Below are 27,710 nucleotides of genomic sequence, written 5' to 3' on the forward strand. Positions count from 1 at the left end.
ATTTAAACACAGGGATAATAAAATGTGAGGCTGGATGAACACAGCAGGCCAAGCAGCATCTCAGGAGCACAAAAGCTGACGTTTCGGGCCTAGACCCTTCATCAGAGAGGGGGATGGGGTGTGGGTTCTGGAATAAATAGGGAGAGAGGGGGAGGCGGACCGAAGATGGAGAGAAAAGAAGACAGGTGGAGAGAGTTTAGGTGGGGAGGTAGGGAGGGGGTAGGTCAGTCCAGGGAAGACGGACAGGTCAAGGAGGTGGGATGAGGGTAGTAGGTAGATGGGGGTGCGGCTTGGGGTGGGAGGAAGGGATGGGTGAGAGGAAGAGCAGGTTAGGGAGGCAGAGACAGGTTGGACTGGTTTTGGGATGCAGTGGGTGGAGGGGAAGAGCTGGGCTGGTTTTAGGATGCAGTGGGGGGAGGGGACGAACTGGGCTGGTTTTGGGATGCAGTGGGGGAAGGGGAGATTTTGAAACTGGTGAAGTCCACATTGATACCATTAGGCTGCAGGGTTCCCAGGCGGAATATGAGTTGCTGTTCCTGCAACCTTCAGGTGGCATCGTTGTGGCACTGCAGGAGGCCCATGGTGGACATGTCATCTAAAGAATGGGAGGGGGAGTGGAAATGGTTTGCGACTGGGAGGTGCAGTTGTTTGTTGCTAACTGAGCGGAGGTGTTCTGCAAAGCGGTCCCCAAGCCTCCGCTTGGTTTCCCCAATGTAGAGGAAGCCGCACCGGGTACAGTGGATGCAGTATACCACATTGGCAGATGTGCAGGTGAACCTCTGCTTGATGTGGAATGTCATCTTGGGGCCTGGGATGGGGGTGAGGGAGGAGGTGTGGGGACAAGTGTAGCATTTCCTGCGGTTGCAGGGGAAGGTGCCGGATGTGGTGGGGTTGGAGGGCAGTGTGGAGCGAACAAGGGAGTCACGGAGAGAGTGGTCTCTCCGGAAAGCAGACAGGGGTGGGGATGGAAAAATGTCTTGGGTGGTGGGGTCGGATTGTAGATGGCGGAAGCGTCGGAGGATGATGCGTTGTATCCGGAGGTAGGTGGGGTGGTGTGTGAGAACGAGGGGGATCCTCTTTGGGCGGTTGTGGCAGGAGCGGGGTGTGAGGGATGTGTTGCGGGAAATACGGGAGACGCGGTCAAGGGCGTTCTCGATCACTGTGGGGGGAAAGTTGCGGCCCTTGAAGAACTTGGACATCTGGGATGTGCGGGAGTGGCATGTCTTATCGTGGGAGCAGATGCGGCGGAGGCGGAGGAATTGGGAATAGGGGATGGAATTTTTGCAGGAGGGTGGGTGGGAGGAGGTGTATTCTAGGTAGCTGTGTGAGTCAGTGGGCTTGAAATGGACATCAGTTACAAGCTGGTTGCCTGAGATGGAGACTGAGAGGTCCAGGAAGGTGAGGGATGTTGTGGAGATGGCCCAGGTGAACTGAAGTTTGGGGTGGAAGGTGTTGGTGAAGTGGATGAACTATTCGAGCTCCTCTGGGGAGCAAGAGGCGGCGCTGATACAGTCATCAATGTACCGGAGGAAGAGGTGGGGTTTGGGGCCTGTGTAGGTGCGGAAGAGGGACTGTTCCACGTAACCTACAAAGAGGCAGGCATAGCTGGGGCCCATGCGGGTGCCCATGGCCATCCCCTTAGTCTGTAGGAAGTGGGAGGAGTCAAAAGAGAAGTTGTTGAGGGTGAGGATGAGCTTCACATTTTATTATCTTGGATTCTCCAGCATCTGCAGTTCCCATTATCTCTAAACACAGGGATAAGTGTTTTACTTTTGAGACTTTAGGAGGCTAGGAGCCAATGTAGGTGGTGAGAGGAGAGAGATTTTAAATAATACATGAGGGACAAGTGTTTCAGACAGATGGTGGTCCACATGTGGAATCAACTTCCTGAGGAAGTGGTGGATTAGATTTTTTTTAAAGTTTAGATTTATTTATCACGTACTAAGTATAGGAATACATAAATACAGCAAAAAGTGCACAAATTCACCATTCACTGACGCCAAATTGGTTACAAAAACCAGAATTAAAAGATTTAACAGAGCCAAATGATAAAAACAAAGGCTGGTGTAACCTCTAGAGTCAGGAAGTGCTCAGTTTGCTGAAATCCAGGATTGAATCAAGGACTTTTTAAATCTTCAGTCTAATGCTCTCCCAACTATCTCAGCCGGGCACAAATGCAACATTTAAATGGCATTTATGTAAGGACATGAATAGGAAAGACTTGGATAATTATGGGCCAGGAGCAAGGCAGGTGACTCTAGTCTAGGATAATAAAATGTGAGGCTGGATGAACACAGCAGGCCAAGCAGCATCTCAGGAGCACAAAAGCTGACGTTTCGGGCCTAGACCCTTCATCAGAGAGGGGGATGGGGGGAGGGAACTGGAATAAATAGGGAGAGAGGGGGAGGCGGACCGAAGATGGAGAGTAAAGAAGATAGGTGGAGATAGTGTAGGTGGGGAGGTAGGGAGGGGATAGGTCAGTCCAGGGAAGACGGACAGGTCAAGGAGGTGGGATGAGGTTAGTAGGTAGCGGGGGGTGCGGCTTGGGGTGGGAGGAAGGGATGGGTGAGAGGAAGAACCGGTTAGGGAGGCAGAGACAGGTTGGACTGGTTTTGGGATGCAGTGGGTGAGGGGGAAGAGCTGGGCTGGTTGTGTGGTGCAGTGGGGGGAGGGGACGAACTGGGCTGGTTGAGGGATGCAGTAGGGGAAGGGGAGATTTTGAAACTGGTGAAGTCCACATTGATACCATATGGCTGCAGGGTTCCCAGGCGGAATATGAGTTGCTGTTCCTGCAACCTTCGGGTGGCATCATTGTGGCAGTGCAGGAGGCCCATGATGGACATGTCATCAAGAGAATGGGAGGGGGAGTGGAAATGGTTTGCGACTGGGAGGTGCAGTTGTTTTTTGCGAACTGAGTGGAGGCGTTCTGCAAAGCGGTCCCCAAGCCTCCGCTTGGTTTCCCCAATGTAGAGGAAGCCGCACCGGGTACAGTGGATGCAGTATACCACATTGGCAGATGTGCAGGTGAACCTCTGCTTGATGTGGAATGTCATCTTGGGGCCTGGGATGGGGGTGAGGGAGGAGGTGTGGGGACAAGTGTAGCATTTCCTGCGGTTGCAGGGGAAGGTGCCGGGTGTGGTGGGGTTGGAGGGCAGTGTGGAGCGAACAAGGGAGTCACGGAGAGAGTGGTCTCTCCGGAAAGCAGACAGGGGTGGGGATGGAAAAATGTCTTGGGTGGTGGGGTCGGATTGTAAATGGCGGAAGTGTCGGAGGATAATGCGTTGTATCCGGAGGTTGGTAGGGTGGTGTGTGAGAACGAGGGGGATCCTCTTGGGGCGGTTGTGGCGGGGGCGGGGTGTGAGGGATGTGTCGCGGGAAATGCGGGAGACGCGGTCAAGGGCGTTCTCGATCACCGTGGGGGGAAAGTTGCGGTCCTTAAAGAACTTGGACATCTGGGATGTGCGGGAGTGGAATGTCTTGTCGTGGGAGCAGATGCGGCGGAGGCGGAGGAATTGGGAATAGGGGATGGAATTTTTGCAGGAGGGTGGGTGGGAGGAGGTGTATTCTAGGTAGCTGTGGGAGTCGGTGGGCTTGAAATGGACATCAGTTACAAGCTGGTTGCCTGAGATGGAGACTGAGAGGTCCAGGAAGGTGAGGGATGTGCTGGAGATGGCCCAGGTGAACTGAAGATTGGGGTGGAAGGTGTTGGTGAAGTGGATGAACTGCTCGAGCTCCTCTGGGGAGCAAGAGGCGGCGCCGATACAGTCATCAATGTACCAGAGGAAGAGGTGGGGTTTGGGGCCTGTGTAGGTGCAGAAGAGGGACTGTTCCACGTAACCTACAAAGAGGCAGGCATAGCTGGGGCCCATGCGGGTGCCCATGGCCACCCCCTTAGTCTGTAGGAAGTGGGAGGAGTCAAAAGAGAAGTTGTTGAGTGTGAGGACGAGTTCAGCTAGGCGGATGAGAGTGTCGGTGGAGGGGGACTGGTCGGGCCTGCGGGACAGGAAGAAGCGGAGGGCCTTGAGGCCATCTCCATGCGGAATGCAGGTGTACAGGGACTGGACGTCCATGGTGAATATGAGGTGTTGGGGGCCAGGGAATTGGAAGTCCTGGAGGAGGTGGAGGGCGTGGGTGGTGTCACGGACGTAGGTGGGGAGTTCCTGGACCACAGGGGAGAAAATGGAGTCCAGATAGGTGGAGATGAGTTCGGTGGGGCAGGAGCAGGCTGAGACGATGGGTCGACCAGGGCAGGCAGGTTTGTGGATTTTGGGAAGGAGATAGAAACGGGCCGTGCGGGGTTGGGGAACAATGAGGTTGGAGGCTGTGGGTGGGAGGTCCCCTGAGGTGATGAGGTCGTGAATGGTGTTGGAGATGATGGTTTGGTGCTCGGGTGACATGTCCATCATGGGCCTCCTGCACTGCCACAATGATGCCACCCGAAGGTAGCAGGAACAGCAACTCATATTCCGCCTGGGAACCCTGCAGCCATATGGTATCAATGTGGACTTCACCAGTTTCAAAATCTCCCCTTCCCCTACTGCATCCCTCAACCAGCCCAGTTCGTCCCCTCCCCCCACTGCACCACACAACCAGCCCAGCTCTTCCCCCCCACCCACTGCATCCCAAAACCAGTCCAACCTGTCTCTGCCTCCCTAACCGGTTCTTCCTCTCACCCATCCCTTCCTCCCACCCCAAGCCGCACCCCCCGCTACCTACTAACCTCATCCCACCTCCTTGACCTGTCCGTCTTCCCTGGACTGACCTATCCCCTCCCTACCTCCCCACCTACACTCTCTCCACCTATCTTCTTTACTCTCCATCTTCGGTCCGCCTCCCCCTCTCTCCCTATTTATTCCAGTTCCCTCCCCCCATCCCCCTCTCTGATGAAGGGTCTAGGCCCGAAACGTCAGCTTTTGTGCTCCTGAGATGCTGCTTGGCCTGCTGTGTTCATCCAGCCTCACATTTTATTATCTTGGAATCTCCAGCATCTGCAGTTCCCATTATCTCTGACTCTAGTCTAGTTTGTGATTATGTTCACCATGGACTTGTTGGAACGAAGGATCTGTTTCCGTGTTTCATGGCTCTATGACTAAGTGGGGAATTGTACAAATAAGAAGTAAATGTGGGAATGGTGTGCGGGTCTCCTATAAGTAATACATAGAGAATGGAGTTTAAGGGAAGAAATAGTGGTTGTTGGGGAGGCAATGGCTTATTGATATTACTGTTAGACTATTAATGCAGAGACCCAGGTAATATCCTGTGGACCTGGGTTTGAATCCCACTCTGGCAGATGGTGGAATTTGAATTCAATAAAAATCTGAAATTTAGAGTCATAGAGGTATACAGCACGCACATAGACCCTTTGGTCCAACTCATCCATTAAATCAGATATCTTAAATAAATCTAGTATATTTCGCCCATATCCCTCTAAACCCTTCCTATTCATGTACCCATCCTGATGCCTTTTAAATATTGTAAATTACCAGCCTCCACCACTTGCTCTGGCAGTTCATTCCATCCACGCACCACTCTCTGTGTGAAAATGTGGCCCCTTAGGTCTACCTTAAAACTTTCCCCTCTCACCTTAAACCTGTGCCCTCTAGTTTTGGACCCACCCCAGGGGTGCGACCTTGGCTATTCACCCTTTCCATGCCCATGATTTTATAAGCCTCTATAAAGTTACCTCTCACCCTCAAAGATCCAGGGAAAATAGCCCCAGCCTATTCAGCCTCTCCCTATAGCACAAACCCTCCAATCCTGGCAACATCCTAATGATTACTATGAATCAATTGTCAATTGTCAGAAAAACCCATCAGGTTCACTAATGTCAGAGATAATGGGAACTGCAGATGCTGGAGAATCCAAGATAATAAAGTGTGTAGCTGGATGAACACAGCAGGCCAAGCAGCATCTCAGGAGCACAAAAGCTGACCTTTCGGGCCTACACCCTTCATCAGAGCTAATGAAGGGTCTAGGCCCGAAACATCAGCTTTTGAGCTCCTGAGATGCTGCTTGGCCTGCTGTGTTCATCCAGCTACACACTTTATTATCTTAGGTTCACTAATGTCCTTTAGGGAAGGAAACTACTATCCTTACTTGGTCTGGTGTACATGTGACTCCAGACCCACAGTAACGTGGTTGACTCTAACAGCCCTCTGAGAAATTAGGGATGGGCAATAAATGCTGGCTGAATGAGTTTTAAAAAAAGCACATATCGATAATCATGGGAGATTTTAATTTATGTATTGGCTGGAAAATCCAATGTCAAAGGTAATGATGAGCGGTTTATTGAATGATCTTATGATATTTCCTTGGAGCAGCATGTTCTTGAACTGACCAGACAGCAGGCTACGCTAGACCTTCTACTGTACAATATTAATTAATAATCCCATAGTGAAGGTACCTTCAGGTAGTGGCAACTGTAATGTGATGTCATTCAGTTTGAGGGAGAGAAAAATGAGTCTAAGACCAGTGTTTTAAACTTAAACAAAGAGCTCGTGATAGCAGAGCTGGTTAAAATGAATTAGAAAATTAAAGGATAGCTTGGTAGAGAATACACGCACTCTAATGGGAAAGAGAAATTCTAAAAAGAGGGCTTGTCATTTGTGGTCAACCAACCAGGTTAAAGATGGTATCAAACAGAGAGAAAGATACAATGATGCAAAGAAGGGGGACAGGTCAGAAGATTGGACAGAATGTAAGAAAACAGACAGAATGGCTGAAAAATTAGAGTATGAGAGAAAGCTAGCTAGAAAATTAAAACAGATTGGGGTAAGAATTCCTATAGGTATTTAAAAGAGAATTAACAAAGTGAGCATTGATCTTACAAAGTCGACATGGCTCTGTGAAAAAGAAATTATATTTGACCAACCTGTTGGAGCTCTTTGAGGAAGTAAAATGTGCCTTGGATAAGGGGAAACTGGTGGATAACTGTCCTTAGATTTTCAGAAGGAGTTTGATAAGGTGACACATGGAAATTTATTATGGAAAATAAGAGTTTATGAATGGCATGGATACAAGATTGGCTAACAGAAAACAGTGTCATCATAAATAGATTTTCTGATCCTGAGTGACGTACCCCAGGGATCAGACCCTCAACTGGTTACAATCTGTATTGGAAACTTGGATGAAGATACCAATGGCATGGCACTGTAGCTAAATTTGTTAATGGCACAAGATCGGTAGGGAACTAGATTGTAAAGAAGACACAAGGAGATCCCAAAGGGTTCGAGGGAGGTTAAGAGAGTGGGCTAAGATCTGGCAAGTGGAGCACAGTGCTGAATAATGTGAAACTGTCCACTTGGCAGACGAAACAAAATAGAAGCATGTTATCCAAACGAACAGAGTTAGCACAGCTCTGGGTGTCCTAGAACATAAACCACAGGAGGTAAGTCTGCAGGGACAGTAAGTAATCCGGAAAGTCAATAGAATGTAAATATTTATTGCGGGGAAATTGAATATAAAAGTAGGGAGTTTATGCTTTAACTATACGTGAGTTGGGTAAGATGATCGCTTGGGTGCTGTATACGGTGTGGTTTCCTTGTTCAAGGAAGAATGCAAATGCATTGGAAACAGTTCAGTGAAGGTTTACCAGATGAGGGTCTAGACCCAAAACGTCAACCTTCCTGCTCCTCTGATGCTGCTTGTTCTGCTGTGTTCATCCAGCTCCACACCGTGTTGTCTCTGCTACCTATAATTGGTAGGTTGTCTTATGGAGAAAGATTGAATAGGTCAGGCTTATATCTGCTGGGGTTTAGAAAAGTGAAAGGTGATTTCACTGTAACATCTAAAATCCTGAGGAGCATTCACAGGGTGAATGTGAAGGGAATTTTTCCCTTTTGTGGGAGAATCTAGAACTGGGGGGGTCACTGTTTAAAAATATATGTGTGCTATTTAAGACAAGGAAAAACCTGCTTCTTAAGATTTTGGAATCGTCCTTGAAAAATCTTGGCTATTTTTAAGACGGAAGTAGGTTGTCGATAAGCAAAGGGAGAAAGATTATCAGAGTATTCAGAAAAGCATGGAAGCAATCAGGCCAGCCTCACAAGATTGAGGAGCCAGCTCCTGCCCCTAACTTGAGTGTTCATATGAGGTGTAAAGAGGGTTTAAGATAAGTGCAGCAGAGTTTTCAATCGGGAGAGGTCTGTGTGGGTTAGCAGGTTTCAACAACTGATAGTCTGATGCACGGGCGGAGATGGGTCTGGACCTAACCTTTGCAATGGATTGGAGTCAGAGCGGACCTTCACAATGACAGGATGTCTTAGCCTGGCTCAGCCTGACACAGTGGCCCGAGGGGAAATGGAGAAATGACCCCAAGTCACATTGGCAGTGTGCCCACCCCAGAGTACAAACCAATTCCAAAACAGACCCGGGCACTCAGCCTGGGTGAAAATTGCACACTCCGTGTCTTAGCTCACCATTTTCTGACTGCCACCAGGTCTTGTCCTCCATCTGATCAGTCAGATAGATCACATTCTTTATCCGGTGACTATTCCTGTTTCTCAAAGAATCGTATGGCATTGTGGAATCACACTGGAAACATTTCTCCACTTCCTGCAATGGACACAGAAAATTCACACCTTTATTGGAATGATAGTGTTTCACTCACAATGCTAAGTCCAGTGTCAGTCCCGCAGGTCTACAGTGTATGACTCAGTTGGGAATCTGTGCCAATAATCGAGCCTTACTGTTCCACAACCCATCACAAATAGGTAACTGCCCAATGAAACCACCAAAATGACCAACTTAATAAACTAAACCAAAGCAAAAAACTGCAGATGCTCGAGGCAGATCTCCTTTGCCATTATCAGTCGGGTATGCTGGTTGTTCTCCTTTCCTAACTCCTGGAGGTTGCCAAAATTCCACTTAAAGTCGTGAGACAAGGCCATTCAGCCCCCTGAGTCTATGCAGGCTTTCTGTATAGGAATCTTGTCAGTGCATTTCCTCAACTTGTCTCTGTAACCTTGCTCCTCAAAATTTCAATTCAATTTCCTTTTGTAATTGTCTCTCCTCTCTGCTCTATGGGTAAGGGCATTGGGTAGAAAGAATATGCAGGATAGAAATGGGGAAAAGGCAGGATATTGCCATTAGGGCTAGAAGGAGTACCATCTACACTGTAACGATCCCGTGTATAATGTTTTGTTCGAGACAGGGTCTCTGGGTATTCACAGCATCAAACAATAAACTCAGAGCTTGATGATGAATGTACTATTGGGAGGTGTAGGAGCCCCCCGGCAGAGGTAGCAGGGACTCCCACCCAGAGAGAGGGAAAGCGGGGAGAACGAGCACTATTGTACTCCTCATGGGGCAAGCAGAGAAACCCAGTCAGAAAAGTAAAAGTGGTAACAGGCTCTGACCGGGGAGGGGATGGGAATGTCAATAATCACGGCTAATTACACACTGTCAGTGGAAATGTATTGTGGGATGTGGAACAGCTGGACAGTCAGGCCCTGAGTGAAATCCTGATCATTTACTGAAACACAGACAGAGGGGAGACTGAAGCAAGAGAAGGCAAATAGTGAGCAATTGTTAGGAACCTGCTGTTGTGCTGGGAGGTGGTCAGGAATGCTGATCCCCTCAAGCTGTGAGGCTGTGTGAATAGCTGTAAAAGGTATGGCAGCTCTTGGAATTTCAGATGATGAAGGGTGACAGACTGACAGAGCGAGTGTGAGACTGAGTATGGAGACTCTGTTGTCTTCAGTCCTGCTTCACCACAGTTTTGGGAGCTCTGGCCCTCTTTATCAGAAGCTGCAGGTTCACCAGTAAGATTACTGAAACAGTGTTCCATCTGGGCCATCACATGGTTGTTCCAACTATACATCTATGTTCGACAAACTAGGTCCTCAACAGCATCAAGTTTCACATTAAATAATTAATATTAAATAATTAAAAGCAACATTGTAAAATATATAAAACATAGAACTGAGAATGACAGAAGTTGCTGAAAAAAATTCAACAGTTCTGCCAGCATCTGTGGAGTGAAAGCAACATTTACATTTCAGCTGCAGTCCTTTTACAGAAGAAATGGTAACTCTGCTTTCTCTCCATAGGTGCTAGCAGACCTGCTGAGTTTCTCTAGCACTTCCTGTTTTTGTAATATACATATATTCACTCATGGGGTGTGGGCATTGATGACTTGGCCAGAATTTATTGCCAAGCCCTGTTTAAACTGTGTCACTAATGTTTATGCACTAAAGTTATCAACCCAGATATTTTAAAGGACAAAACAGCACCCTGGCAGCAGATAAGCTAAGAACTCCTCTCGAAGTCACTGAGTATGATGAGAAAGGATCAACACAGGAAGGATGTTCCCAAAGACTGGGGGCTCTAGAACCAGGGGTCACAGTCTAAGGATACAGGACAGGGCCATTTAGGGCTAACAGCAAGAGAAATGTCTTCACCCAGAGAGTGGGGAGCCTGTGGAATTCCCTGCCACAGAAAGCAGTTCAGGCAAAAACTTTGAATGTTTTCAATTAGGAGTTAGAGATTGCTCTTAGGCCTAAAGGGATCAAAGGGAGTGGGGTGAAAGTGGGAAACAGGGGACTGTGTTGGATGATCAGCTGTGATCATGCTGGATGGCAGTGCAGGCTCGAAGGGCCGAGTGGCCGACTCCTACTCCTAGTTTCTATGTTTCTGTTATCCTGGGCTTGCTTCACTGGAGGAGGTCAGAAAAGAATGTTTCTGTTCTTTCCTGTGAATTTGGAGAATGGCTTTGCTGTGTGCCCCACTGTGAGAACATGGGGTACTGGTGGCTGTGTGCTGCGGGGAGGTGTCTGGCCAGTGATAGTATATTCTGACCTCTCCTGTAGTAATGTCCTTCACCCAGAATCACACCTATTACAGCACACAAGGAAGTCATTTGGCCTGTTATGCCTTAAACTCAAAAGCAACATTTCAGGAAAGCATATCGAGCATTTCTTTCTAAGAAGATGCTTCAGGGGCAGAGTTTTCTTGTCTCCCACTGAGAATTGTGCAAATACGTGTGGCGTACAGAAAGAAAGCACCACTGCATCAGTATAAAATGTGTCAATTACATTGGTGTGAAATTAACAAGAATAAAACTATAGATCACTGAATCATAAAGTTTTGCCAGTGCACGTCTATCTGAAGCAAGGGTTATTTCACCCATGGACAAGTGTGTCTGTGGAGCCGCAGAGATGGGCAAAGTCCTTAATGAATACTTCTCCTCTGTGTTTACCGTGGAGAAAGACATGAAGACTTGGGAACTTGGAGAAGTTAAGGACAGTCCATATCACAGTAGAGGAGGTGTTGGAGCTACTAGAATGTATGAAAATGGATAAATCCCCTGGTCCTGACCAGATATATCCAAGAACCCTGCAAGAGGTTAGAGAAGAAATTGCACTGGCCCTGGCTGATATATTTGCATCATTGTTAGCCGCGGGTGAGGTTCCAGGAGACTGGAGGGTAGTGAATGTGCTGCCCTTATTCAAGAAGGGCTGCAAAGAAAAACCTCAGAATTATAGACCAGGTTTCTGTCCTGTTTCTGTCCAGAAACCTTCCCCAAGAACATTCAACCAATCCTTGTTTTCAATCTCCTATTGACCCCAAAGCACAGCAGCGATCATAGAAAGGGGTTCAGATTTCCACCCCAGTTCTCTCTGGCTTCATCCAAAAGACCTGCTTCTGACGTTAGAGATATGGTCACATCTCCTGAATTTCCTGAAAATTCTGATGAGAAGAGTAGGCCATTCAGCCCAACATGCCTGCCCTACCTTCTATATGAAGAATATTTCTTAAGAGTCATAGAGCTGTGCAACATGGGAACAGGCCCTTCAGTCTAACTTCATGATGACCAGCTATCCGAAATTAATCTAGTCCTACTTGCCAGCACTTCGGGTCTAGGCCCGAAACGTCAGCTTTCCTGCTCCTAAGATGCTGCTTGGCCTGCTGTGTTCATCCAGCTCTACACCTTGTTTTCTCAGATTCTCCAGCATCTGCAGTTCCTACCATCTCTATCCTAAATTATTCTAGTCCCATTTGCCAGCATTTGGCCTGGATTCATCTAAACCCTTAGATTCAGCCTCTCCCTGTAGCTCAAACCCTCCAACCCCGGCAACATCCTTGTAAACCTTTTCTGAACCGTCTCAAGTTTAGCAACATTTTTCCTGTAGCAGGGACACCAGAATTGTGGGGGGGGGGGGGGGGGGTAGGGCAGGGGGTGTCTCAAACTAGGGGACACAGTTTCAAAATAAAGGGTTTCGAATGTAAGATAGATCAGGGAAGGAATTGCTATTCTTAGAGAGTTGGCAGTACTTAGAATTTTGACCTACAGAGTGCAATGAAATATGGTATATACTCATGAGATGTTAAAATGTTATAAGGGATCTTAAAAGAATATACTGAACAAAACTATCCCCACTGGTGTAGCATTTGAAGAGCACAGCAGGCAGATTTCAGGTGACTGGCAAAAGAAATGAAGGCAACATGGAGAGAAACCTCAGTGAATGGTTGTGGTCCAGAATGGACTGCCTGAGGATGTGGTGGAAGCAGACTCGATCATGGTTTTCAAATGGGACCGAAACGGATTTGGTTTTCAGGGTTTTGGAGAAACAACAGGTGAGAGAGACCAGCTGAGTGACATTTACAGAGACTCAGTGGATTGATTGCACTCTGCTGCACTCTTCAATACTGAGAATCATCCATCTGCATTCCTGGCCCCTTGATCAGGCTGAAAAGGGAGTTGGAAAACAGTCACTCACTGGGACTCCCACTGGCCAACGCATGAATGGTAGACAGTTGGAAGGTCAGTGCAAAGGGGGTGCCACACTGTCAGAGGGTCAGTGCTGAAGGGGTGCTACACTGTCAAAGGGTCAGTGCTGAGGGAGTGCGGCACTGTCAGAGGGTCAGTGCCGAGGGGGTGCTACACTGTCAAAGGGTCAGTGCTGAGGGAGTGCGGCACTGTCAGAGGGTCAGTGCTGAGGGAGGACCGCACTGTCGGAGGGTCAGTGCTGAGGGAGGGCCACACTGTCCGAGGATCAGTGCTGAGGGAGTGCCGCACTGTCAGAGGGTCAGTGTTGAGGGAGAGCCTCACTGTCAAAGGGTCAGTGCTGAGGTAGTGCCGCACTGTCGGAGGGTCAGTGCTGAGGTAGTGCCGCACTGTCGGAGGGTCAGTGCTGAGGGAGGGCAACACTGTCGGAGGGTCAGTGCTGAGGGAGCGCCGCACTGTCGGAGGGTCAGTGCTGAGGGAGCGCCGCACTGTCGGAGGGTCAGTGCTGAGGGAGTGCCGCACTGTCGGAGGGTCAGTGCTGAGGTAGCGCCGCACTGTCGGAGGGTCAGTGCTGAGGGAGTGCCGCACTGTCGGAGGGTCAGTGCTGAGGGAGTGCCGCACTGTCGGAGGGTCAGTGCTGAGGTAGTGACGCACTGTCGGAGGGTCAGTGCTGAGGGAGTGCCGCACTGTCGGAGGGTCAGTGCTGAGGCAGTGCCGCACTGTCGGAGGGTCAGTGCTGAGGTAGTGCCGCACTGTCGGAGGGTCAGTGCTGACGGAGTGCCGCACTGTCGGAGGGTCAGTGCTGAGGTAGCGCCGCACTGTCGGAGGGTCAGTGCTGAGGGAGCGCCGCACTGTCGGAGGGTCAGTGCTGAGGGAACGCCGCACTGTCGGAGGGTCAGTGCTGAGGGAGCGCCACACTGTCGGAGGGTCAGTGCTGAGGGAGCGCCGCACTGTGGGAGGGTCAGTGCTGAGGGAGTGCCGCACTGTCGGAGGGTCCGTACTGAGGGAGCGCCGCACTGTCAGAGGGTCAGTGCTGAGGGAGTGCGCACTGTCAGAGGGTCAGTGCTGAGGGAGTGCGCACTGTCAGAGGGTCAGTGCTGAGGGAGTGCTACACTGTCGGAGGGTCAGTGCTGAGGGAACACCGCACTGTCGGAGGGTCAGTGCTGAGCGAGTGCGCACTGTCGGAGGGTCAGTGCTGAGGCAGTGACGCACTGTCGGAGGGTCAGTGCTGAGGGAGTGCCGCACTGTCGGAGGGTAAGTGCTGAAGGAGCGCCGCACTGTCGGAGGGTCAGTGCTGAGGGAGTGCCGCACTGTCGGAGGGTCAGTGCTGAGGGAGTGCCGCACTGTCGGACGGTCAATGCTGAGGGAGCGCCGCACTGTCGGAGGGTCAGTGCTGAGGGAGCGCCGCAGTGTGGGAGGGTCAGTGCTGAGGGAGTGTCGCACTGTCGGAGGGTCAGTGCTGAGGGAGCGCCGCACTGTCGGAGGGTCAGTGCTGAGGGAGGGCCACACTGTCGGAGGGTCAGTGCTGAGGGAGCGCCGCACTGTCGGAGGGTCAGTGCTGAGGGAGCGCCGCACTGTCGGAGGGTCAGTGCTGAGGGAGTGCCGCACTGTCGGAGGGTCAGTGCTGAGGGAGTGCCGCACTGTCGGAGGGTCAGTGCTGAGGGAGTGCCGCACTGTCGGAGGGTCAGTGCTGAGGTAGTGCCGCACTGTCGGAGGGTCAGTGCTGAGGGAGTGCCGCACTGTCGGAGGGTCAGTGCTGAGGCAGTGCCGCACTGTCGGAGGGTCAGTGCTGAGGTAGTCCCGCACTGTCGGAGGGTCAGTACTGACGGAGTGCCGCACTGTCGGAGGGTCAGTGCTGAGGTAGCGCCGCACTGTCGGAGGGTCAGTGCTGAGGGAGCGCCGCACTGTCGGAGGGTCAGTGCTGAGGGAACGCCGCACTGTCGGAGGGTCAGTGCTGAGGGAGCGCCGCACTGTCGGAGGGTCAGTGCTGAGGGAGCGCCGCACTGTCGGAGGGTCAGTGCTGAGGGAGTGCCACACTGTCGGAGGGTCAGTGCTGAGGGAGTGCCGCACTATCGGAGGGTCCGTACTGAGGGAGTGCCGCACTGTCGGAGGGTCAGTGTTGTGGGAGAGCCTCACTGTCAAAGGGTCAGTGCTGAGGTAGTGCCGCACTGTCGGAGGGTCAGTGCTGAGGTAGTGCCGCACTGTCGGAGGGTCAGTGCTGAGGGAGTGCCGCACTGTCGGAGGGTCAGTGCTGAGGGAGCGCCGCACTGTCGGAGGGTCAGTGCTGAGGGAGCGCCGCACTGTCGGAGGGTCAGTGCTGAGGGAGTGCCGCACTGTCGGAGGGTCAGTGCTGAGGTAGCGCCGCACTGTCGGAGGGTCAGTGCTGAGGGAGTGCCGCATTGTCGGAGGGTCAGTGCTGAGGCAGTGCCGCACTGTCGGAGGGTCAGTGCTGAGGTAGCGCCGCACTGTCGGAGGGTCAGTGCTGAGGTAGTGCCGCACTGTCGGAGGGTCAGTGCTGAGGGAGTGCCGCACTGTCGGAGGGTCAGTGCTGAGGCAGTGCCGCACTGTCGGAGGGTCAGTGCTGAGGTAGTGCCGCACTGTCGGAGGGTCAGTGCTGACGGAGTGCCGCACTGTCGGAGGGTCAGTGCTGAGGTAGCGCCGCACTGTCGGAGGGTCAGTGCTGAGGGAGCGCCGCACTGTCGGAGGGTCAGTGCTGAGGGAACGCCGCACTGTCGGAGGGTCAGTGCTGAGGGAGCGCCGCACTGTCGGAGGGTCAGTGCTGAGGGAGCGCCGCACTGTGGGAGGGTCAGTGCTGAGGGAGTGCCGCACTGTCGGAGGGTCCGTACTGAGGGAGCGCCGCACTGTCAGAGGGTCAGTGCTGAGGGAGTGCGCACTGTCAGAAGGTCAGTGCTGAGGGAGTGCGCACTGTCAGAGGGTCAGTGCTGAGGGAGTGCTACACTGTCGGAGGGTCAGTGCTGAGGGAACACCGCACTGTCGGAGGGTCAGTGCTGAGCGAGTGCGCACTGTCAGAGGGTCAGTGCTGAGGCAGTGACGCACTGTCGGAGGGTCAGTGCTGCGGGAGTGCCGCACTGTCGGAGGGTAAGTGCTGAAGGAGCGCCGCACTGTCGGAGGGTCAGTGCTGAGGGAGCGCCGCACTGTCGGAGGGTCAGTGCTGAGGGAGTGCCGCACTGTCTGAGGGTCAGTGCTGAGGTAGCGCCGCACTGTCGGAGGGTCAGTGCTGAGGGAGTGCCGCACTGTCGGAGGGTCAGTGCTGAGGGAGCGCCGCACTGTCGGAGGGTCAGTGCTGAGGGAGTGCCGCACTGTCAGAGGGTCAGTGCTGAGGGAGCGCCTCACTGTCGGAGGGTCCGTACTGAGGGAGTGCGCACTGTCGGAGGGTCAGTGCTGAGGGAGTGCCGCACTGTCGGAAGGTCAGTACTGAGGGAGTGCGCACTGTCGGAGGGTCAGTGCTGAGGGAGCGCCGCAGTGTCGGAGGGTCAGTGCTGAGGGAGTGCCACACTGTCGGAGGGTCAGTGCTGAGGGAGTGCCACACTGTCGGAGGGTCAGTGCTGAGGGAGCGCCGCACTGTCGGAGGATCAGTACTGAGGGAGCGCCGCACTGTCGGAGGGTCAGTGCTGAGGGAGCGCCGCACTGTTGGAGGGTCAGTGCTGAGGGAGTGCCGCACAGTCGGAGGGTCAGTGCTGAGGGAGTGCTGCACAGTCGGAGGGTCAGGGCTGAGGGAGTGCCGCACTGTCAGAGGGTCAGTGCTGAGGGAGTGCCGCACTGTCGGAGGGTCAGTGCTGAGGGAGTGCCGCACTGTCGGAGGGTCAGTGCTGAGGCAGTGCCTCACTGTCGGAGGGTCAGTGCTGCGCGAGTGTGCACCATCGGAGGGTCAGTGCTGAGGGAGCGCCGCACCGTCAGAGGGTCAGTACTGAGGGAGTGCCGGACTGTCGGAGGGTCAGTGCTAAGGGAGTGCGCACCGTCGGAGGGTCAGTGCTGAGGGAGTGCCGCACTGTCGGAGGGTCACTACTGAGGCAATGACGCACTGTCGGAGGGTCAGTGCTGAGGGAGCGCCGCACTGTCGGAGGGTCAGTGCTGAGGGAGTGCCGCACTATCGGAGGGTCCGTACTGAGGGAGCGCCGCACTGTCGGAGGGTCAGTGCTGAGGGAGCGCCGCCCTGTCGGAGGGTCAGTGCTGAGGGAGCGCCGCACTGTCGGAGGGTCAGTACTGAGGGAGTGCCGCACTGTCGGAGGGTCAGTGCTGAGGCAGTGCCGCACTGTCGGAGGGTCAGTGCTGAGGGAGTGCCGCACTATCGGAGGGTCAGTGCTGAGGGAGTGCCGCACTATCGGAGGGTCAGTGCTGAGGCAGTGCCGCACTGTCGGAGGGTCAGTGCTAAGGCAGTGCCGCACTGTCGGAGGGTCCGTACTGAGGGAGCGCCGCACTGTCGGAGGGTCAGTGCTTAGGGAGCGCCGCACTGTCGGAGGGTCAGTGCTGAGGGAGTGCCACACTGTCGGAGGGTCAGTGCTGAGGGAGTGCCGCACTATCGGAGGGTCCGTACTGAGGGAGCGCCGCACTGTCGGAGGGTCAGTGCTGAGGGAGTGCCACACTGTCGGAGGGTCAGTGCTGAGGGAGTGCCGCACTGTCGGAGGGTCAGTGCTGAGGGAGTGCCGCACTGTCGGAGGGTCAGTGCTGAGGCAGTGCCGCACTGTCGGAGGGTCAGTGCTGAGGGAGTGCGCACCGTCGGAGGGTCAGTGCTGAGGCAGTGCCGCATTGTCGGAGGGTCAGTGCTGAGGGAGTGCGCACTGTCGGAGGGTCAGTGCTGAGGGAGTGCCGCACTGTCGGAGGGACAGTACTGAGGGAGTGCCGCACTGTCGAAGGGTCAGTGCTGAGGGAGCGCTGCACTGTGGGAGGTTCAGTGCTGAGGGAGTGCCGCACTGTCGGAGGGTCAGTGCTGAGGGAGCGCCGCACTGTCGGAGGGTCACTACTGAGGCAGTGACGCACTGTCGAAGGGTCAGTGCTGAGGGAGCGCCGCACTGTCGGAGGGTCAGTGCTGAGGGAGCGCCGCACTGTCGGAGGGTCAGTACTGAGGGAGCGCCGCACTGTCGGAGGGTCAGTGCTGAGGGAGTGCCGCAGTGTCGGAGGGTCAGTGGTGAGGGAGCGCCGCACTGTCGGAGGGTCAGTGCTGACGGAGTGCCGCACCGTCGGAGGGTCAGTGCTAAGGCAGTGCCGCACTGTCGGAGGGTCAGTGCTGAGGGAGTGCCGCACTGTCGGAGGGTCAGTGCTGAGGCAGTGCCGCACTGTCGGAGGGTCAGTGCTGAGGGAGTGCGCACTGTCGGAGGGTCAGTGCTGAGGCAGTGCCGCACTGTCGGAGGGTCAGTGCTGAGGTAGTGCCGCACTGTCGGAGGGTCAGTGCTGAGGGAGTGCCGCACTGTCGGAGGGTCAGTGCTGAGGTAGCGCCGCACTGTCGGAGGGTCAGTGCTGAGGGAGTGACGCACTGTCGGAGGGTCAGTGCTGAGGGAGTGCGCACTGTCGGAGGGTCAGTGCTGAGGGACCGCCGCACTGTCGGAGGGTCAGTACTGAGGGAGTGCGCACTGTCGGAGGGTCAGTGGTGAGGGAGTGCCGCACTGTCGGAGGGTCAGTGCTGAGGGAGTGCCGCATTGTCGGAGGGTCAGTGCTGAGGGAGTACTGCACTGTCGGAGGGTCAATACTGAGGGAGCGCTGCACTGTCGGAGGGTCAGTGCTGAGGCAGTGACGCACTGTCGGAGGGTCCGTACTGAGGGAGTGCCGCACTGTCGGAGGGTCCGTACTGAGGGAGCGCCGCACTGTCGGAGGGTCAGTGCTGAGGGAGTGCCACACTGTCGGAGGGTCAGTGCTGAGGGAGCGCCGTACTGTCGGAGGGTCAGTGCTGAGGGACCGCCGCACTGTCGGAGGGTCCGTACTGAGGGAGCGCCGCACTGTCGGAGGGTCCGTACTGAGGGAGCGCCGCACTGTCGGAGGGTCAGTGCTGAGGGAGTGCCACACTGTCGGAGGGTCAGTGCTGACGGAGAGGTAGTTTTACGATGAGGTGTTGAGCCAATGCCCCATGTGCTCTCCCTCTCTCTGTCTTTCCACAGAAAAGAGGATTTCACAGTCATTCTTCAGTGCAGGGCAGAACTGGCCTTTCTGATTTCATCTTTCCTGCACATCCTTCAAACCGATTACTGACTGTCTGGTTATTTGTCTGTGAGTAAAACCGGCTCCTGTTTTTCTCAATTTTACAACAGAAGCTGCACTGGAAGCCTTTCATTTCCTGTCCTGATGCACTGAAAGCCTTTGTAGAGACTTGAGAGTTTTCTTTTTTCCCACTTGTGATTTACAAATGGTTGTTTAAGTCTGTTTGAAGTGCACATCAAGGGCAGACTTGCCAATGAACAGAATCTCTCATGAATAGACGCAGTGTGCACAGAAAGCTTCACCAACTGCCATCAATAGCAACTTCAAGATAATGGTGATTTCTTGTTACACAGCTCGCTTGCCTTGGTATCTTTGTTCACTGGCTGAATCTTGCCAAATACCTTGGCTTTTCACCATGTCCTTGAGCATTGGACTGCAACCAATGACAGCGTCCTCAGAAAAAATTCAATTGTTCAAAGGCGTACATCATGAAAACCTCCCGTGTTCACACCATATCAAGAGAAGTTGGTCGAATCTCACAACTACAACAAGAAGCCCCGAACTGAGATCAGATCGGAGTAGAATAAATAACCGGGACTGAAAGGTGTTGATGAAGCACATCACATTTGTAATCCAGTCATATATCAGCCCGAATGGCAGACAGTGGGCTTCAGCAGGTCTGTAGTCACTGGGCTAGTGTCAGAATGGTCAGGAAAGAAAGAAATTGCCAGCTTTCATTTTACATGAACCTTCTTCTCGCTCCTTGGAAGTTATAGAGGTCTCCAGCACCAAAAAAGGCCCTTCAGCCCATCGGGTCTGCACTAGTCTGAACCAATCACCCTACTACTCTCATCCCATTTCCCAGCTCCTGGCCTCATATACCTGCCATCAGAATTTTCAGGAAATTCAGGAGATGTGACCATATCTCTAACATCAGAAGCAGGTCTTTTGGATGAAGCCAGAGAGAACTGGGGTGGAAATCTGAACCCCTTTCTCTGAAAGCTGCTGTGCTTTGGGTCAATAGGAGATTGAAAACAAGGATTGGTCGAATGTTCTTGGGGAAGGTTTCTGGAAAGAAACAGGGGCCTCAGAGTCAGCTCCTCAGTGAAGTGGCCAAAGGAGCTAACTGTCCTTTTCCTGGCCCCATGTTCCCTTCTGGAGAAGGGTCACTGGACTCAAAACATTAACTCTGCTTTCTCTCCACAGACACTACCTGACCTGCTCAGTTTCTCCAGCACTGTCTGTTTTTGCCACGTTCCCTTCTGCTTGTGTGTTCATCCAGCTCTACACCTTGTTACCTCTCAATGTCTACCCTGTCAGGGCCTTCAGCATCTTGTATGCTTCAATCAGATCACCCCTCGTTCTTCTAAACTCGAAGGGACATTTTCCCTGCTGTGTCTGATGGTCTTCATTATTCTTCCAATAACATGCCTTGGGATATTTCACAATATTGAGTGGATTCTTGGACACTAGGATCCAGCCTGATAGGATTTGAATGAAAGAGATTCTGTGTAGGACAATGGCTGAGATTGGAATCAGACACTGGCCGTGACTGGCCTGGCCATACACAAACAATGGTTTCACTGAGCCAGACGTGTGTCCCTGTCACCCAGTGATGGCCAATGACCCATCAGTGAAGCAGGGAGGGGCAACTGGCAGAGATTATACTTCTAACCTTAGTAACATGTCAAAGAAATGGCAGATTCAGAGATTCCAATGGAGACCTTGGCTCAAGGTCATTGCCCATAAGAGAAGGAGCAGAAGTAGACCATTCAGCCCATCAAATCTGCTCTACCATTCAATGATGTCATGGCTGATCTGCTAATCCTCAACTCCACTTTCCTGTCTTTAAATCTCTTGCCGATTAAAAATCCATTTCTCAGCTTTGAATTTACTTAACAACCCAGCCTTAACAGCCCTCTCTGGCAAAGAATTCCACAGATTCATTCCACTCAGAGAAAAAAATTCGTCCTTGTGTGTATCCTAAATGTAGTTTTAATCACTCCTGAACAATGACCTCAGAGAGGAATGATGGGAATTACCATGTCATATGACACAGTTTGCTATGGTAACTTTGCATTAGTTTTTAAAGCAGGAAGGACTTCGAAAATAAGTCAAATTGAAGGCGAAATGAGACAAAGAATTTGCTGTAATCCATTTGCTGTAAACTCAACTCCCTACAATCTGTCTATTGGGAATGGTGGAGACTGACTGCGGAACAGATTATACAATGTAAACCTTGCTGCATTCTAACCATACCTCCCTCTACCCTGCTCCATGAACTGTACAGCTGACTTGATTCATATTTTATCTGATCCTCTGTTTGTCTTGACTGAGTCAACATCCGCTTAACGCAAAAAGAGAAAGGATATTAGGACATTGAACAGGACTGAACAGGGGAATTGGGCATGTTCCACTCTGCATGTACAAGATGACCTTCGTAATACAGGTATCCAGCAGTGCCCATTGAGATGAGAGAACTGGGTGAGAGGTGTAGGTGCTATGGAGACACCGCGGCTGAAATGACTAAAAAAAAATTCAATGAAATAAGGGTAAGAGTAATTTATTGTTTTATCTGACCTTCCCAAACTCTCAAACCAGTCAAACTGACTGGTGCACAACACACAGGAGGCAAGAGTGAGAGAGGGAGATGGATCCGCTCAGGATTCACACACCAAGTTGGAAAGTTGTTTGAGACAAAAATGGCACAAGGAATACTGACAGTGACACACTGAGGAGGCAGGGAACAGCAATGGGTGCAATGGGACTTTCAATCATTTATTCGCTTGTAGTTCTGAGACATACAGCACCATTCATTGGCCGTCCCTGGATTCAGTGGCAATGAGCTGCCTCCTTGGATTGCTGAAACAAAAACAGTGACGTCAATTTGGGACAGTCATACAGACTTGGTCCAACCAGCCCATGCCGACCAAGTTTCCTAAGCTGGACTATTCCCACCTGTCTACTCTTGGCCCATATCCCTCTAAACCTTTCCTGTTCATGTACTTATCTCAATGTCTTGGGCGGCACAGTGGCTCAGTGGTTAGCACTGCAGCCTCACAGCGCCAGGGACCCAGGTTCGATTCCAGCCTCGGGCGACTGTCTGTGTGGAGTTTGCACATTCTCCCTGTGTCTGCGTGGGTTTCCTCCAGGTGCTCCAGTTTCCTCCTATAGTCCAAAGATGTGCAGGCTAGGTGGATTGGCCATGCTAAATTACCCCTAGTGTTCAGGGGTGTGCGGGTATAGGGGGATGGGTCTGGGTGGGATGCTGCAAGGGGTGGTGTGGACTTGTTGGGCCGAAGGGCCTGTTTCCACACTGCAGGGAATCTAATCTAATCAGTTAAATGTTGCTACTGTACCCACATCCACCACTTTTTCTGGAAATTCATTCCACACACGAACCACTCTGTGTGTAAAAAGAAATGCGCCTTACGTCTTTTTAAAATCTTTCTCCTCTCACCTTAAAACTATGCCCCTTTATTTTGAAATCCCCCACCCCACACACTTACCCTTCATTATTTCATAAACATCAACAAGATCACCTCCTAACCTCCTACACGCCAACGAGAAAAGTCCCAGTCTATCCAGCCTCTCCCCACAACTCACACTCCATTCCCAGCAACATCCTGGTCTATCTTTTCTGAACCCTCTCCAGTTTGATAGTATCCTTCCAAAGACTGGGTGACCAGCACTGGACACAGTATTCCAGAAGAGGCCTCACTCACATCGACATCGTGTCCCAACTCCTACATTCAAAGATCTTAGTAATGAAGGGGTGGTTACAGGAGACTTTACAAATGAATTATTGATTTAACTTAATTTATTACTGCCACCCATACTGAGACACAGTGAAAAGCGTTGTCTTAATGTGCCTTACAGGCAGGTCATATTGTACAAGTGCATCAGGTTAACAGAACACAGTGCAAGATGCAGTGTTACAGCCACTGAGAAAGTGCAGAGACAAAGCAACATTAACATTTGAGAGGTCTGTTCAAAAAGCTCTGTTGATATTAGCATGGAAGATTTGGGCAATTTGGAAAACAACAAATTTAATAAGAGTTTTCACAACACAAAGAGGCTATTCGCCCCATTGTGTCTGCGTTGGTCAGCAAATATCCAGCCCTTCGAATCCTATTTCCAAGCACTTGACCTGGAATTTTGCTTGCCATGGTCTTTCAAGTGCTCATCTAAGCACTTCTGAAATATTTCGAGGGGTCCTGCCTCCTACACCGTTTTAGGCAATAAGTTCCAGTTTCTTAGAATCTTTGGGCTGAAAAAATGGTTTCCTCAGATTTCCTCTTAACCTCCTTAAAACCATGTTCCCTGAGTATTGATCCTTGCTCACTCTGCTGTAAAGAAAACTACCCCAGCCTGTCTGGTTTGTCTTCCAAGTTAGTATTAGAGTCTGAGTCTATGACATGCCTTAAGTAAGGGAGTTAGCGAAAGGCTAGAGTGCAGCTATTGAACAAAGATCGTAGGGCAGTGTGCGGAAGAACCTCTTCTGCCCTGCTGGGCACTCTTTTGTTTCCTGGCCAATTTTTACCCTTACCCCACATCAATGTCAGATGTTCTGGTTTTTACATCACTGCTGTTTATAGAGAATCTTGCTGTTCAGCAAATTGGCTGCTGCACTTCAACATTACAACAGTGACTGTACTTCAAAAATACTTGATTGGCTATAAAATACTTTCACTTGTCCCCAGGTTGTAACAGTTGCTATACAAGTGAAAACCTTTCTTTGCCATTTTGAAACTTCTGCATCAATAAACTTGCACTGACCGGGGTTTAACCTCACGTTTAATCTTCTGTACAAATCTCTTTAGCATCGAAAAATGTGTAATTACAAGGTAGAATCTGAATCTGAATGGAAGTATTGTGTGAAATTATTGTTTTTGCCACTCCCAGCAATGTCTCACTTAAAGCAGTCAAACAGGAGTCAGCTCAGACATTCTGTTCATTCGAACTGGAAAAGAAAATAATGTTCCTAATGGACCGAACGTTACTGCAGTGAAAAGACAGTGAACGGAACAGCACTCGAGATACTTGGGTACTGTTCCCAGCACTGGACTGGGGGAACTGTGCTCGAATCCCAACTGTAGCTGAGATGACCTAACACGTTGATTTAGAAATAATTTTAAGACATCACACAGTGCTTTGCAACACACCCTTCTCCACTGAACACATTTTTCAAAGTGTGACAGGAATGCCAGTTGATGAAAGCCTTCAGACATGAGATCAGTCTTCCTGGGAGTCAACCCAAGGAAAGCGAAGGGCCCAGATGGTATCCCTGGCCGAGCACTCAGATCCTGTGCGGACCAACTAGCGGAGGTATTCGCCAACACCTTTAACCTCCCCCTCTACAGGCCAAAGTCCCCACCTGCTCCAAGAAGACCACGCTCATCCCCATACCTAAGAAAACACATGCAGAGTGCCTTAATGACTACTGCCCTGTGGTTCTGAGCTCAATAATTACAAAGTGCTTTGAGAAGCTGGTCATGACCCACATCCAGTCTCCCAGCCTGCCTCGATCCCCCCCAATTTGCCTACAGACGTAACAGGTTTGCAGAGGATGCCGTATCCCTAGGCCCTGCACTCGTCCCTGTAACATCTGGATGACAAGGACACCTATCTCAGGCTCCTGTTCATTGAAGGCGGAGCTGTAGTTAACACCATTATCCCCTCCTCCAGACTGATCCCAAAACTCCGACACCTCGGTCTCGGCTCCGCCCTCTGCAACTGGATCCTCAGCTTCCTGACCCACAGACCGCAGTCAGTGAGGATAGGGAACTGCACCCCCTCCACAATAACACTTAACACTGGAGCCCCCCAAGGATGTGTCCTCAGCCCCCTGCCGTGCTCCCTGTACACACAGCCCCCTGCCGTGCTCCCTGTACACACAGCCCCCTGCTGTGCTCCCTGTACACCCAGCCCCCTGCTGTGCTCCCTGTACACACAGCCCCCTGCTGTGCTCCCTGTACACCCAGCCCCCTGCCATGCTCCCTGTACACCCAGCCCCCTGCCATGCTCCCTGTACACCCAGCCCCCTGCTGTGCTCCCTGTACACACAGCCCCCTGCAGTGCTCCCTGTACACACAGCCCCCTGCCGTGCTCCCTGTACACACAGCCCCCTGCCATGCTCCCTGTACACCCAGCCCCCTGCTGTGCTCCCTGTACACACAGCCCCCTGCTGTGCTCCCTGTACACACAGCCCCCTACGGTGGTCGCTGTACATCCAGCTCCCTGTACACCCAGCCCCCTGCCGTGCTCCCTGTACACACAGCCCCCTGCTGTGCTCCCTGTACACACAGCCCCCTACGGTGGTCGCTGTACATCCAGCTCCCTGCTGTGCTCCCTGTACACCCAGCCCCCTGCCGTGCTCCCTGTACACACAGCCCCCTGCCATGCTCCCTGTACACACAGCCCCCTGCTGTGCTCCCTGTACACCCAGCCCCCTGCTGTGCTCCCTGTACACTCAGTCCCCTACTGTAGTCCCTGTACATCCAGCTCCCTGTACACCCAGCCCCCTGCTTGCTCTCTGTACACCCAGCCCCCTGCTGTGCTCCCTGTACACACAGCCCCCTGCTGTGCTCCCTGTACACACAGCCCCCTACGGTGGTCGCTGTACATCCAGCTCCCTGTACACCCAGCCCCCTGCCGTGCTCCCTGTACACACAGCCCCCTGCTGTGCTCCCTGTACACACAGCCCCCTACGGTGGTCGCTGTACATCCAGCTCCCTGCTGTGCTCCCTGTACACCCAGCCCCCTGCTGTGCTCCCTGTACACACAGCCCCCTGCTGTGCTCCCTGTACACACAGCCCCCTGCTGTGCTCCCTGTACACCCACGACTGTGTCGCCAAATTCTGAACGAACGGCATTTACAAGTTTGCTGATGACACCATCGCAGTGGAATGGATTTCTAACAACGAAGCATCAAAATGCACAAGGGAGAGAGAGAGCTCGGTGATGTGGTGCGATGAAAACAATCTGTCTCTCCACATCGGCAAAACTAAAGGGCTGACCACTGCCTTCAGAAAGACAGGAGGAAAAAGAACACAGCCCCACCTGCTGCAATGAACTGAGGTCGACAGGGTGAAGAGCATCAAGTTTCTCAGAGAGTGATGAAAACCAACAACCTGTCCTGGTCTTCCCACGTAGATGCGACAGTCAAGTAGACACTACACTGCCTCTTGTTTCTCAGGTGGCTCAGGAAATTTGGCATGTCCCAAAGGTCCCTCACCAACTTCTACAGATGTACAATTGACAGCATTCCATGCGGGTGCCTAATGGCCTGGTATGCAAATGCTCTGTCCAAGACTGTAAGAAACTACAGAAGGTGGTGTGCAGAGCCCCGACCATCAGAGAAACCAACCTTCCATCCATGGACTCTATTTACACGGCTCACTGCCAAGGAAAGGCGGCCAACATCATCAAAGACCCATCGCACCCCAGTAATGATCTCCTAAAATCTCTTCCATCAGGCAGAAGATGCACCAGCAGGTTCAGGAACAGCTTCTTCCTGGCCGTTATCAGACTGATGAATGGACTCTCTAGCCTCAAATAACACAGATCTCGCTAATGTTGATCGTGTCTAACGCTTGCGCTGTGCATTGTAGACTGTATTCCTTTGTCGGAATCTTTTTGATCTGTGCATCCTTTGCTTACTATGATCTGCCTGTACTGCTTGTAAGTAAAGTTTTTCACTGTGTTTTGGTACATGTGACAATAAGTCATTCAAACCCTGTGTGATAGCAATGGACAAAAGCAAAATACTGCAGCTGCTGATAATCTGAATTAAAAACAGAAAATGCTGGAGATGCTCACTAGGTCACACAAATCAGCACCAAGAGACACAGAATTAATGTTTCAGGTTAATGGTGTCTCCCCATGATAAATGCATTGCCCACCAGCTCAGATGCAGACACCATGCTGGGATGCACCTTTCAGTTTCAATATTCACTCGTGGAACTCTGGCTTCGCTCAGTGGACCAGCATTTATTGACCATCCCTAGTTGCCCTTGAGAAGATGGGGGCGAGCTGCCTTCTTGAACCACTGCAGTCCATGTGCTGTGGGTTGACCCACAATGCCCTTAGGGAGGGAATCGTATGATTCTGACCCAGTGACAGTGAAGGAACAGGGATGTATCTGTTCAATAATAACCACCACGGTGTTGATTTTGGGGGATTCAGTGACGGTAACACCATTGAATGTCAAGGGGTGGGGTTTAGATTGTCTCTTATTGGTGATGGTCATAGCCTGGCATTTGTGTGGTGCAAATATGATTTGCCACTTGTCAGCCCAAGCCTGGGTATTGTCCAGATCTTGTTGCATGTGAACATGGACTGCTTCACTATCTGAGGGGTCACGAATGGTGCTGAACACTGCAATCATCGGTGAGTATCCCCACTTCTGACCTTATGATGGAGGGAAGGTCATTGATGAAGCAGCTGAAGATGGTTGGGCCAAGGATGCTACCCTGAGGAACTCCTGCAGAGATGGCCTGGAGCTGAGATGACTGACCTCCAACAATGCCCCCATGACAGGTATGGCTCCAACCAGTGGGGAGAGTTTGCCCCCGACACCCAATGATTCCAGTTTTGCTGGGGCACATGGTTGAATGCAGCCTTGACATTAAGGACTGTCACTCTCACCTCGGGAGTCACTGATGTTAGTTTGCAGGTACAGGAGATGGTTAGAAAGGGGAATTAAATGTTGCAGCTTACTTCAAAAGGGACTGGAATCTCAAAGTGGTTATATTTTATTACGGCTGAGCCCAGATCTGGAGAATTGTGTAGAGTTTTGGCCTCCTAACTTCCCTTCTCCCCTGGTGGCAGG

The 27,710-nt window shown here is 51.8% G+C and overlaps 1 protein-coding gene across 4 annotated transcripts in view; it reads right to left on the reverse strand.

Annotated features, from left to right (window-relative positions):
• Positions 1-27,710, reverse strand: part of lamb2l (laminin, beta 2-like) — a 182,084-nt gene that overhangs the window by 113,474 nt on the left and 40,900 nt on the right. For all 4 annotated transcript variants that reach the window (XM_059649686.1, XM_059649685.1, XM_059649687.1 and 1 more), the window contains one exon: positions 8,418-8,553. In XM_059649686.1, coding sequence (XP_059505669.1) covers positions 8,418-8,553 — 136 coding nt within the window. The remainder of the gene's footprint in view (positions 1-8,417; positions 8,554-27,710) is intronic.

The sequence above is a fragment of the Stegostoma tigrinum genome, chromosome 11, assembly GCF_030684315.1.
Source record: "Stegostoma tigrinum isolate sSteTig4 chromosome 11, sSteTig4.hap1, whole genome shotgun sequence".
Classification (NCBI taxonomy): Eukaryota; Metazoa; Chordata; class Chondrichthyes; order Orectolobiformes; family Stegostomatidae; genus Stegostoma; species Stegostoma tigrinum.